A 14592-nucleotide genomic window follows, 5' to 3' on the forward strand; every position below is an offset into this window, starting at 1 on the left:
CAGCATGTTGGTTAGGTACAACCTGTTTTGAATCCATGCTTATCAGTTATTAATGCTTCAATAGTGGTTCATGGCTACTGCTATTCTATGTGCACAGACTCCAGTTTCCTCTGTGTGTGAATTAGGGCCATTGTGCATTGCATCTCACCTCAGTTTTCAGTACTGCAGAGGGTAAACTTCTGCTGCTCTGTGTGTTTAGCTGTTTACTAATGAGCTTATTAGCCTGGGCTATATAAGCTCTGCTGTTTCTTCACTTGCTTGCCTGAGCAATTGGTCTCTGCAGATCTTGCTAGGCCTGACCTGTGCCTTTTCACCATACTGTTCCTGTGCTGTCTGCCCTGACCTTTGGATTGTTTCATGGCATCACATGTATCCTGCCAGCCCCAATTTCTTCTTTTTTATGACTAAGTGTATTGCTTGATTCCTCTGTGCTTTGCACTGGTGTTGCCGACCCCAGTGGGTAAGCAGTTAACCACACTGGGGCTCTTCCAAGAGTTGGCAGCCTAGTGGCTCCCCTCCAGTGAAGGCCAGATCCCTGTATAGAGGTTAAAGGGTGAAAACCAAGGGACCACCAGGATAACATCCTCAGGACTATCCCAGAGTCAAACCAGTTAGTTGGCATAGTGGGTCCACACTTACTGACAGTAACATTAATTTATTACCTGTTATATACTTTTGCAGCTCATCTCTTACAATACATTAAAATATTTTACATACCACAGATGTCACAGTTCCACCTTTTTACCTTTTAAAGCCATCTTTTAATCTTATGGCACTGACCCTGTTATAAGGGAATCTAAGAAGAATATATACAATGGTTTATCCAATTACTGAGCTTAATTCCCTAATTACCCATGGATGCATGCCATCTGAGCAAGAGCTTTATCAATGCTAAAATTGCTGAGACGTAGTAGCTGAATTTATTCTTGTCTTATACAGTGATATTTGACAGAGACCCTTGTTTACAACCTCCCTGAATCATATTTGGCGGTGAAAAGTAAGTTTAATATATTTGTCTGTTTTTTTTCTATATATTTTTAAAATCAGCAAAATTAGTATTTCTAGAATAAGTTGTTTTTGAGAAATTATACTAAGAAATAATGGAGTTTTATTTAAATAATGGCCAGTAAGATTAATATAATGAAATATTTAAACATCATTCACATTTTCATTATTAAACATTACAAAAATCTGTTTATTCCTTTTGTCATGTGGTTCATTGAAAGTACACTATTTTATATTGAAAATGGCAATTAATCGGCTTAATCATAATTACTGTAAATATTTTTATTACCCATATACTTTCTTTTAATGAAACACAACATTTTTTTTCATCTTATCACATCACCTAAAAATAGTTTGAATTGCATACATTGAAAAAGGTAGAGTGTTTAATCTACTGCAAAGAAAGGAAACAAGCAAACATTTGAAGAGTACACAGAAGTCCATTTGACATTTCCACAATTCTACCTGTGTGTTTTATGTTGACATTTCATGTCTAAAAAACTGTAATGGCAGATGACACAAGACCATGTCACAAACTTAAGAAGTTATTGAAGTCCAAAGAATAATCTTTATATTGAATGGTGACATTCCATAGAACAAATAAGCTTACAGTAGGTGCAACTTATTCTGGAAATGGCTGTAAAAGTCTTCAACCTCTGCCCATTGTAGTAAATGTTTTCACATGAATATATTTTTTCCCTTTTGAAAGTTCAAATTGAAAAGATTTTAAAAATTCTTGATAACAAATTCACGTAATTTTATCTGTCATTTACTGTGAAATGAAAAGTCAGGAATGTCACCATCTTGCCACCTGACTATTATAGTCTTCTGTAGTAGCAACATCTGTAGGTATTTCTTCCTTGTGAGGTGGGTGGGCTTTATGTTCCCTAAGAAGCCTCCTTTCTTCCTTCCTCTTCTCTCTTTTTCTCTGGTGCTCTTGTTGTCTGGTATACTGGAAACGTTGTAAAAAAAGGTCCTTAGCGTATTCATATAATTGCATGTCCAAATAGTTAAGTTCTTTAATTCGTTCACGTGACCACTCATCAATGTCCACATTTGAGGCCCTGGTAGTGTTGAATTGAGTGAATGGAGAAATAAACTTTAGATTGAATGTCCTCTCAAATAGATATTGTGTTTTTCTTTGAAACTCAGTCAAACCATAAAAAGCCATGTTTTTCAGGTTATTCTTAGCACTCTGTAGAAGGATATCATTCCTTTCACTTTCATTCATGAGAGTTAAGTTGTAACACCCAACTAAACTAAGATCAGCAAGCATCCGAACTTGGCGGTTGTTAGCCAGGTTGTAGCTGCAGTCCATGAACTCCTGCAATGTAACGCCAGACCAGTCATCCCCAAGATAGCACGTTGGCAATTCATCTGGTGTTGGACTTCGTCCATCACAGACATGGAGTGAGGCCTTCCAAGTTGCTCCTCTCTGGACATGTTTCCATTCACTCAGGTAGCGAGAAACAGGATCCCTCAGCATTGTGATATAGTAGAAGTTCCTAAAAGAGGCAACATATAAATATTATACAAATGGCAGATAAGATAGATCTATATTACACAGTTAGTTGTAAACTTGAATTATATTTCAGTGCTTGGGCAAGTTTGTTTATGTAACATTTTTACATGCAAATCCTGTCCTAAATGCAGCAGCCAGGCTCATCTATCCATCCAACCGCTACACTGATGCTATTAGTTTGTGCCAGTAATTTCACTGGTTGCCCATCCACCACAGAATACAGTTCAAACTTCTCACCCTCACCCACAAAGCTCTCCTCAGTGCTGCACCTCCATATATCTCCTCCCTCATCGCCATCTACCACCCAACTTCTCCACCTTCAGGCAGCTTCACATCTTTTCAGGCAGGCTTATCAGGCTACCTAAAATGTCTTTACCCAGACTAAACCTTTCCCCCACCAACTCGTCTGGCCTAAACTCGATCCTCTAGTAGTCCCAAACCCGAAGAAGATTGGCCGGCACCACTCCTGTCAGTTCAATAAAGGCTCAAATCATACTTATCAAAATCAACTACCTTATGTGTCACCCCCAATTCCTCATAGATTGTAAGCTTTTGTGAGCAGGGCCCTGACTCTTAGTGTTTCAGTTGCATATTAGCCAGTTACTTTTGTTTTGTACATGAACCCTATGAATTTGTAAAGCGCTGCAGAATATGGTGGCGCTATATAAATACATTTTTTTATTATTATTATTATTATTATTATTATTATTATTATTACTATGCAAGGGGAAAATGTAAAATGTTTAAAATGGTTTGTTAATAGAAATTAAGGTCCTGGAAAGAATTAATTTATCCCTGAATTTTCTTGTTTAGGTAATCATTTAATTCAACTTTAATTTGTATAGCTATAACTATAATTACTACAGAGCCTTAAAAACATCATGGCAAGACTCTCTGAACCAAGTTATCCTCAAATAGAATCAGTCTAACATCATCTAGAGTCTAGTTACTAGTTAACACTTCTATTTGTGTTTTTATGAAAGTATAAAAGCTATTACCATAAAAGGGCCATGTACAAAGATTTACATTATCAACTTGGATTAGTCTTTAGTCAATATGCCTATTTTCTAATTTTCTTCTAATCTGCTGGTTTGATGTACAAGTTAAAACAAAGGAGCTGCTTGAAAATGGTGCTATAACACAACTGTTCTCAAACTGTGAAGTGAGACTCTGTCTGAGTGGCTGCATTTGCTGGATAGCACCCAAAAGTCTATCGTAGTACAAGGGCACACATGACAGAGGAGGCACTCAAAGCCATGCAGGGCTGGCTGCTATGAGCGCTTCCTTCAATACAGATGTAAGCGATCATTGCTGGAACACAGGGGAGCTAACGGTCCTTTCATTCACTAATCACAACTCATCTCCCTATGTTCCTTTTATCCTCCAGGCCCATCCCAGCAATGACCTCAGCTTGCACTCCTAAGCAGCACAATGTACTGTCACACATCGCGCTGCTTTGTAGGAGGAGCTGGGAATCATCTTTGCACTCCTCCTACAAAGCAGCGCAATGTATGACAGTTTCCTGCTGCTGTGGAGCGGCGGCATCTGAGCATCAGAGGAACCAGGTGAGTATTTACACGTGGTTTTTTTTATATCCTCTGAAGGGTGCACATAATCTGGCACAACTACTGTGAAGGGGGCACATAATCTGGCATAACTACCGTGAAGGGGGCATATCTGGGCATAACTATTGTGAGGGGACACATATGGCAATAGCTACTGTGAAGGGGGCATGATATGGATATTACTACTGTGTGCTATCACAAAGGGGCAAGAATTACTATGTGGGGGAATTAAGGGGACTGTCATTATACTGTGTGAGGGGACCACTGAGGGGTCATTATACTGTGTGAGGGCCCCTTACACAGTATAATGACCCCAAGTGCCCCTCATACAGTATAATGGCACCCAGTGACCCCCCCTCCCCCCCTACACAGTATAATGACCCCCAGACACCCCCCTGTGGTGCAAAACCAACCTCGCCACTGGGTGCTGGAGAAGCCTGGTTGCCAGCCTCTTACCCCAGGATTATGGGCCCTCTCATCAGCCCATGCTAAACTTAAACCCCATGGCGAGTTGACTGTGTTTGTGGCATCTGAGCGCTGTTCGGATATATTGAGCGCTCAGATCCAAGCCATCTGGGGATAAGTTGAATGTGGGGGCTCTGTTCAGTTTGATAGGAGTTATGTATTTTTGTGTAGTTTTGCGGTTGTGAATAGAGGTATTTTCTGTACCTAGTTGGCTTACCACATCCAGTTAAGCTAATTATCTCACACAGCCTAACTCTGTAAAAACTGGTTTTGGGCAGAAAAGCCATGCTTCCTTTGTTCACAAAGGACTTTTGCAAACTTTTGAACCCCTGGTCTAATTCGTGCCATTTTGGGATATATTAAATTACAGTGTTTACTGTAATGGTTGTGACATTGTCTATTTGAATAGTAATGTCTGTCCTATTGTCCCCATGTGTGTATTGGCGATTTCCCTTTGTCCTGAGAGATAATTGAATTACTCCTCGGATGTCTCCAGGACAGAAGACATTGTTTAAAAACTGTGTATTCTCATGCCTGTGATAATTACATCAACCCATTGTGTAAGGTAATTGTATCACAGGCAGAGGGGAGGATTTTGTATAGGAGTGTCTGAGTGTATTGTACGTGTTTATTGGTTGTTTTTACAAAACCCTGGGGGTGGTACTAATGTGTAACAATGTTATATAAGAACAATAAACACACAGCTCTGGCTGTCCACTGCTTTACCCTCAACACGGAGCTTGGTCTCGTTCTTTGGGGGATTCACGGTATGCTGTTAGAGACTGATTGCTAGGAGTGTAAGCCGCTTGGGTGTGTTTTCTATTCGTCTGCTAGCAGCTATTCATGAGGTTCCATTCAGAGTTTGGAGCATTTCCTTGTATGCCGTTACACCCCCATTCATTTTTCAGGTTAAATTGCTGTGTTCACTCTTAAATAAGTGGGCTTTGGGTTGCATTTTGGGCACTCGGTCTCTAAAAGGTTTGCCATCACTGTTGTAGTAGATGCCAGAGGGGATGCTTGGTTATACTACAAGATGAAGGTAGTTGTATCGACCAGTAAATCTTTCTTGATAGTGTGTGATGTGATATGATGGAAGGAGCAGGCTTATGCATTCTACAGTATTAATCAGTGATTGACTAGTGATGCCACAAAATGGGTATAACTTAATACTGACAAGAATTCACCACTGCCATGCTGGTAATCTTCAGCTTTTAGTCCCCTAGAAGTATGTGGACAACTCATGTTTTTCATTGGATTGCATTAGACAAACATTAAAACTTTTTCCCATCTTTCTTTGTTATGGCTCCTACAAATGTTAATATAGTATGATTACGGATGAGCAATTCAGTTTGTAATGAACCAGGTTCGTAATGAACTACCCAAAATTTTGTCCACCAGACGAACCCAAAGCTTTTCAGGTTTGCTTCGGACGAATCCAGTAACATGGTGCACAGCACTTTTTTTAATGCACGTGTCTGACAGAAAGCAATATTAGGGTCAGTGTACATTTACAATCAAGCTTCTAAGGGACAGTTAGGCCTCATGCACATGACCGTTGTGTGCACCTGTGGCCGTTGTTCCGTTTTCCACGATTTTCTGCGGACCCATTGACTTTCAATGGGTCTGTTGAACACTCGGAAAATGCACCGTTTGTCATCCGCCTCCGTGATCCGTGTATCCTGTCCATCAAAAAAATAAGACCTGTCCTATTTTTTGGACGGACAACGGTTCACGGACCCATTCAAGTCAATGGGTCAGTGAAAAAACACGGATGCACACAAAATTGGCATCCGTGTCCGTACGCTACTTTCATACAGACGGATCCGAAGATCCGTCTGCATAAAAGGTTTTTTCAGAGCTGAGTTTTCACTTCTTGAAAACTCAGATCCGACAGTATATTCTAACACAGGCGTTCCCATAGTGATGGGGACGCTTCTAGTTAGAATATACTACGAACTGTGTACATGACTGCCCCCTGCTGCCTGGCAGCATCCGATCTCTTACAGGGGGCTGTAATCAGCACAATTAACCCCTCAGGTGCCGCACCTGAAGGGGTTAATTGTGCGTATCATAGCCCCCTGTAAGAGATCAGGGGCTGCCAGGCAGCAGGGGGCAGACCCCTCTCCCTCCCCAGCTTGAATATCATTGGTGGCCAGTGTGCGGCCCCCCTCCTCCCTCTATTGTATTATCATTGGTGGCCAGTGTGCGCCGCGCCCAGGCCCCCCCTCCCTCCCTCTATTGTATTAATATCATTGGTGGCCAGTGTGCGGTCTCCTCTCTCCCCACCCCGATCATTGGTGGCAGCGGAGAGTTCCGATCGGAGTCTCAGTTTAATCGCTGGGGCCCTGATTGGCAACCATGGCAACAAGGACGCTACTGCAGTCCTGGTCGGCATGGTTACTTAGCAATATTAGAAGCATCATACTTACCAGCTGCGCTGTCTGTGACTGGCCGGGAGCTCCTCCTACTGGTAAGTGACTGATCATTAAGCAATGCGCTGCACAGACCTGTCACTTACCAGTAGGAGGAGCAGGTAAGTATGATGCTTCTAATATTGCTAAGTAACCATGGCAACCAGGACTGCAGTAGTGTCCTGGTTGCCATGGTTACCGATCGGAGCCCCAGCGATTAAACTGGGACTCCGATCGGAACTCTACGCTGCCACCAATGATCGGGGGGGGGGGGGGGGAGAGGGGAGGCCGCACACTGGCCACCAATGATAATACAATAGAGGGAGGGAGGGGGGGCCGGGGGGGGCCGCACACTGGCCACCAATTATAATACAATAGAGGGAGGGAGGGGGGGCCGGGGGGGTCCGCACACTGGCCACCAATGATAATACAATAGAGGGAGGGAGGGGGGGGGCCGCACACTGGCCACCAATGGTATTCAAACTGGGGAGGGAGGGGGGGTCTGCCCCCTGCTGCCTGGCAGCCCCTGATCTTTTACAGGGGGCTATGATACGCACAATTAACCCCTTCAGGTGTGGCACCTGAGGGGTTAATTGTGCGGATCACAGCCCCCTGTAAGAGATCGGGTGCTGCCAGGCAGCAGGGGGCAGTCATATACACACTTCTTAGTATATTCTAACTTGAAGCGTCCCCATCACCATGGGAACGACTCTGTGTTAGAATATACTGTCGGATATGAGTTTTTTTACGATGTAACTCAAATTCGATGGTATATTCTAACATAGAGGCGTTCCCATGGTGATGGGGACGCTTCAAGTTAAAATATACCGTCGGATTGGAGAAAACTCAGATCCGATGGTATAATAGGGACTCCTGACTTTACATTGAAAGTCAATGGGGGGTGGATCCATTTGCAATTGCACCATATTATGTCAACTTCAAACGGATCCGTCCCCATTGACTTGCATTGTAAGTCAGGACGGATCTGTTTGGCTCTGCACGACCAGGCGGACACCAAAACGACTTTCCTTCATGTCCGTGGATCCTCCAAAAATCAAGGTAGACACACGGAAGTAAAAACGGGTACGGATAACGGAACTACGGAACCCGTTTTTGCGGGCCGCAAAAAAAACGGTCGTGTGCATGAGGCCTTAGTAAAAGATTACAAAAAATAATTGTGTAGAATAAGGAATGGCAGGGAAAGCTTTCAGTCAAGGAGAGAGAAGTAAGGAGCTGAGGCTGGGAGTGCCTTCTAGCACAATTGCAGCTGCCACAGAGACTCAAGAGCAGCTACCTGCAAGAAAATATTTTTTTCCCCCATTTGAACAAACACATATTTTACCATCCAGAGGATAAATAGCATTTTAAATTTCTGAAAATACCTGAAATAATAGCCTGAAATCCGGTACAGAGCAGTTAAATATATATTTTTTTGCGGGTGCAAAAAAATCTATATTGGTGTACAATATATGTTTAACAATACAGAGGGTAGAATTTTAAATCTCTGAGTGAAAACACGTTAAATTCTAGTCCGAAATCTGTGTCAGTTCATCTCCAGACAGTTCAAGGGCTTTTTGGTTTTTGAGAAATATAGCTATACAAGTGTGCAACTTGTTTTTAACAAGAGGGTAGCATTTTAAATGTCTGAGTGAAAACATGTGAAGTACTAGTATGAAATCTGTGTTAGGACATCTCCAGACAGTTTAAGGTTACTTTTGTTAAGTGAAAAATAGCAATACAAGTGTGAAACGTGTGTTTTACAATACAGAGGGTAGCGTTTTAAACACATATTTTACAATCCAACAGGTAATGTTTTACATCACAGTGAAAAAACATTGAAAAGTAGGCTGAACTATTTGCATCTCTAGACAGTTCAAGCTTTTTCGTTTTGGAGGGGGGATACCAATTAAAAATCATGGAAAAAAGATACAAAACATCCTGCACAATATGATAATAAATATGCGGATGTGCATGGCTCCATTTATAAAATCATGGAAAATAATGCACTTAAACAATAGATGCAAACATAATATATGGCCTAAGCCCTCACTCTAATAAATCTGAGACTCTTAGCAAATATATTTTGATCAAAACACATCTGTGCACACCTACCCACACCACGGTGGTCTCAGTCAGGCAGGTCCTACTCTAAACCCACTGTACCTATGCCATATGGGCATCTATATTCAGTAGAGGAGACCCTGCACATATAGTGTGTTGCTCTTAGTTACCTCTGTGCACACCAAGCAACCAATGGAGGAGGAGCAGGGAGCCCGACATGATATATCACAGTTTGATAAAAGTGGCAGGGAGGGTGTGGACTTTGATTGTGTGTTGGAGAGGACCTGGGAGCCAGATAAGGGTGCCAAGGAGGTAACATCAGAGGTGGAGGGTGAAGCCAGCAGCAGCAATAAACAGCATTGGTGATATAACTCCCAAAGAACTGCCAGAGATATATCTTCTTTGGGATCAGATGATGCTGCTGACACTGTGGGTGCATAGACCCAAGACGTGCCAGAGCTAAGCCAAGCTCAGTTGCCTCTAGCTCTGAGTGAGTATCTCCTGTCTGCCAGAAGACAGAAGCATTACGCAATGCAAGCTCTGCAAGAGTAAATAAGCAGTGGACAGGCATACATAAACATAGACACCACAGATCTATTGAACCACATGAAGCAGCATCATCCCATGGGCAAACAGAGGTGGCCGTCTGCTGCTGCAACAAAAATGTCCTCCTTCTCCCTGTCTCCCTTGCGGCAGCCAGACCGCATCCATGGGCAGTACCGTGTTTTTCACATCATTATCATCACCTCCTACTTCTCCTGCTCAGACTCCATTTCATCCCTAGCTTCGTTTTCAGCCATCGATAACGAACCTGATGCCAGGAAGCAACTTTACATGCCCTGCAATCTGCTGGTGCGCAACCAAAATCTCCAGCTAGTCAAGTTGCTGGCAGTGAAGTTGCTGCCGTACCATTTAGTAGAATCTGCTGCTTTTAGGAAACTGATGGCATCAGCTTTGCTTAAAGATACTTAGCAGACATTATTTATCCCGAAGAGCCATCCCTGTCTTGTACTCTCATGTGGCGGAGTACGTGGGCTCCTTGTGACTGTTGCTGTTTGGCAAGGTACATGCTATGGTGGACACCTGGAGCAGCTGTTATGGGCAAGGACAGTACATGTCTTTCACAGCCCACTGGGTTAATATTTTTTTTGCAGAAACGCAGCATCCCAGCAACAAGGCTAGGTCCTTTTGACCTCATCATGATTGTGTCGGTTTGGATCCCACACCAGGCACTTATCCGCGTCCTCCACCTCCTCCATGGACACTCTCCCATCCCAAACAGCAGCAGGGCTCTGTGTCAATCTCCTTCCCCCTCCTTGTTATCACATGTGTCAAGTCAAACTTTTCCATGTAGTGTTGGAGCTGAACAGCCTGGGAGACAGTATCTACATAGGCAAGCAATTGCATAAGTACATCAAGCAACAAACATCTTGTTGGCTGTCACCCTGCCAACTCCAACGGGCAAGGTGGTCAGTGACAATGGCTGCAACATCATGGCTGCGCTGAACTTAGGGGAAATAACATATGTTCCCTGCATGGGGCACATTATTAACCTGGTCAGGCACCACTTTAAAAAAAAAGTAAACTGGCTTGTACAAGGTTCTGGCAATGTCCAGGAGACTGTCCTCGCAATTCAGCCATTCTTACATGGCAAGGAACACTCTCCTGGGCTTACAGCAACGGAACTGTCTGCCGCTCGCTACACCACTTAATCTGTGACATTCCAACTCGCTGGAATTCAATATTACACATACGAGAGCATCTGTACAAGAGCAGAAAGCCATGAACAAAATTGTAATGCACGAAGACCACCTTAGCAGGGAGCACATGCTGTTTCAAGGTCAGGCAGTGGCAGCTCATCCAAGACGCCTGTCGGGTGCCTTAGAGGTCACATAGGTTGTCAGTAGGGACAACTACACCATGAGCGATATCATCCCCCTCATATTTATCTTAGAACAGACACTCATGCAGCAGGGGACAATGGAGAAGAAGAACAGCTTATGCATCTTGCTGTCCACCCTGTAGCTGTTGAGGACCCACAAGTTACAAAGTACTCCAATGGAGGAGGATGAGAATGAGGAGCTGCCACTGGAGGAGGAAGAGGAGGAGTTGGAAGTGGAGGAGCAGGAGAATGATGTCACCGGCCATGACACACAATCGTCTCAGTGGAGGATGGAGCCAGAAGGTCTAGAATGGCGAGCTGTATGCTCACTTGCTTACATACTGAGAGGCATATCATTCACATCAAACAGTCTGATGATTACTGGATAGACATGCTTTTGGATACTTTACTATCAAAATAAAATGGAGGAATATTTTCCTCCCTCCAAAAAAGAGGCTAAATTATTATTATAATCAGATAAAACTGTGTATGCAGCTTGCCACAGTTTTCTCCCCACCCTCTGAAAAGTCATGCACCTCCTGCCACCACAAACAGTATAATATGCAGCATGTCTCCTCAACATGATGGAACAGTTTTTTTCCCATGCTGTGCCAGGCTCAGGCAAATCAGCAAACCAAGACCCCTGGCTCAATGCCCAGTTTAAGGCCTACCTACACTCTTGTCTGTCTCCTGTGCATACCTGTTCCCTAACTCCATGGAATTCTGGGCAGACAGACTGGAACAGTAGTCAAAAATAGCAAAGCATGCTGTTTGTTTTCTTTCTTGGCTAGCCTCCAGTGTCATATTGGAGAGGGTTTTCAGCGCAGTAGAGGGTTGACCAAGTTGTCCTCCGCCAGTGTAAAATAACACTTTTGCCAAGATGAACCAAGTCTGAATTCGGGAGAATATTCTCACTCCTTCGGCTGAGGCAGGATGAATATATCTGGCTTTGCTGATGGTTCCCCATGTTGCTGTCTATCTGGCTACCTTCCTGCCTACCAATGTGTTGCCTGTCTACCATCATGTTCTATACAGTTGCTGCCTCCACCATGCCACTACTGATGCATGCCTGCCAACATGTACCACATGGCTACCGCCACTTCTACAGCTCCTACTCCTCGCTGCTAAACCATTACTGCCACCACTATTATTATTATTTATTTTAAAGCACCATTAATTCCATGGCGCTATACATCCAGCTGGGGTTACACAGAAATAAAAAACACAGTAAACAAGAAACTATTAACAGACTGGTACAGAGGGGTAGAGGACACTTCCCGCTTACAATCTATAAGGGAAGGGGAGAACACAGTAGAGAGTATAGGCTGCTTATGTGGCTGTGTGGTGGCAGCATGCTCAATTCAGATGGTGGTCTTTCCTGGTTACTCTTGAAGCTTTGGATGTTGGGGGAGAGTCTGATGTGTTGGGGTAGTGAGTTCCAGAGTGGGGAGAGGCACGTAAGAAGTCTTGTAGTCGATTGTGTGAGGAACAGATGACAGGAAAGCTGAGGAGGAGGTTCTGTGAGGATCTGAGATTAAGTGTGGGGATGTACAGTACAGACCAAAAGTTTGGACACACCTTCTCATTCAAAGAGTTTTCTTTATTTTCATGACTATGGAAATTATAGATTCACACTGAAGGCATCAAAACTATGAATTAACACATGTGGAATTATATACAGGTCCTTCTAAAAAAAATTGCATATTGTGATAAAGTTCATTATTTTCTGTAATGTACTGATAAACATAAGACTTTCATATATTTTAGATTCATTACACACCAACTGAAGTAGTTCAAGCCTTTTATTGTTTTAATATTGATGATTTTGGCATACAGCTCATGAAAACCCCAAATTCCTATCTAAAAAAAATTGCATATCATGAAAAGGTTCTCTAAACGAGCTATTAACCTAATCATCTGAATCAACTAATTAACTCTAAACACCTGCAAAAGATTCCTGAGGCTTTTAAAAACTCCCAGCCTGGTTCATTACTCAAAACCGCAATCATGGGTAAGACTGCTGACCTGACTGCTGTCCAGAAGGCCATCATTGACACCCTCAAGCAAGAAGGTAAGACACAGAAAGAAATTTCTGAACGAATAGGCTGTTCCCAGAGTGCTGTATCAAGGCACCTCAGTGGGAAGTCTGTGGGAAGGAAAGTGTGGCAGAAAACACTGCACAACTAGAAGAGGTGACCGGACCCTGAGGAAGATTGTGGAGAAGGACCGATTCCAGACCTCGGGGGACCTGCGGAAGCAGTGGACTGAGTCTGGAGTAGAAACATCCAGAGCCACCGCGTACAGGCGTGTGCAGGAAATGGGCTACAGGTGCCGCATTCCCCAGGTCAAGCCACTTTTGAACCAGAAACAGCGGCAGAAGCGCCTGACCTGGGCTACAGAGAAGCAGCACTGGACTGTTGCTCAGTGGTCCAAAATACTTTTTTCGGATGAAAGCAAATTTTGCATGTCATTCGGAAATCAAGGTGCCAGAGTCTGGAGGAAGACTGGGGAGAGGGAAATGCCAAAATGCCTGAAGTCCAGTGTCAAGTACCCACAGTCAGTGATGGTCTGGGGTGCCATGTCAGCTGCTGGTGTTGGTCCACTGTGTTTTATCAAGGGCAGGGTCAATGCAGCTAGCTATCAGGAGATTTTGGAGCACTTCATGCTTCCATCTGCTGAAAAGCTTTATGGAGATGAAGATTTCATTTTTCAGCACGACCTGGCACCTGCTCACAGTGCCAAAACCACTGGTAAATGGTTTACTGACCATGGTATTACTGTGCTCAATTGGCCTGCCAACTCTCCTGACCTGATCCCCATAGAGAATCTGTGGGATATTGGGAAGAGAAAGTTGAGAGACGCAAGACCCAACACTCTGGATGAGCTTAAGGCCGCTATCGAAGCATCCTGGACCTCCATAACACCTCAGCAGGTGTTATTGGTCGGATGAAATATGCAATTTTTTTTAGATAGGACATTTGGGTTTTCATGAGCAGTATGCCAAAATCATCAATATTAAAACAATAAAAGGCTTGAACTAATTCAGTTGGTGTGTAATGAATCTAAAATATATGACAGTCTAATGTTTATCAGTACATTACAGAAAATAATGAACTTTATCACAATATGCTAATTTTTTTAGAAGGACCTGTACATAACAAAAAAGTGGGAAACAACTGAAAATATGTCATATTCTAGGTTCTTCAAAGTAGCCACCTTTTGCTTTGATTACTGCTTTGCACACTCTTGGCGTTCTCTTGATGAGCTTCAAGAGGTAGTCACCTGAAATGGTCTTCCAAGAGTCTTGAAGGAGTTCCCAGAGATGCTTAGCACTTGTTGGCCCTTTTGCCTTCACTCTGCGGTCCAGCTCACCCCAAACATCTCGATTGGGTTCAGGTCCGGTGACTGTGGAGGCCAGGTCATCTGGCGCAGCACCCCATCACTCTCCTTCATGGTCAAGTAGCCCTTACACAGCCTGGAGGTGTGTTTGGGGTCATTGTCCTATTAAAAAATAAATGATGGTCCAACTAAACGCAAACCGGATGGAATAGCATGCCGCTGCAAGATGCTGTGGTAGCCATGCTGGTTCAGTATACCTTCAATTTTGAATAAATCCCCAACAGTATCACCAGCAAAGCACCCCCACACCATCACACCTCCTCCTCCATGCTTCACGGTGGG

General features: G+C 43.5%; 1 protein-coding gene across 1 annotated transcript in view; it reads right to left on the reverse strand.

Moving 5' to 3' along the window:
• Positions 1–1801: 1801 nt before the first annotated feature.
• The window catches only part of LOC122931473 (heparan-sulfate 6-O-sulfotransferase 3-like), a 55075-nt gene continuing 42284 nt past the window's right edge, over positions 1802–14592 (reverse strand). The window contains exon 2 of the mRNA XM_044285538.1: positions 1802–2510. Within this exon, the coding sequence (XP_044141473.1) occupies positions 1802–2510 (709 nt within the window). The remainder of the gene's footprint in view (positions 2511–14592) is intronic.

The sequence above is a fragment of the Bufo gargarizans genome, chromosome 3, assembly GCF_014858855.1.
Source record: "Bufo gargarizans isolate SCDJY-AF-19 chromosome 3, ASM1485885v1, whole genome shotgun sequence".
In the NCBI taxonomy this organism is placed as follows: domain Eukaryota; kingdom Metazoa; phylum Chordata; class Amphibia; order Anura; family Bufonidae; genus Bufo; species Bufo gargarizans.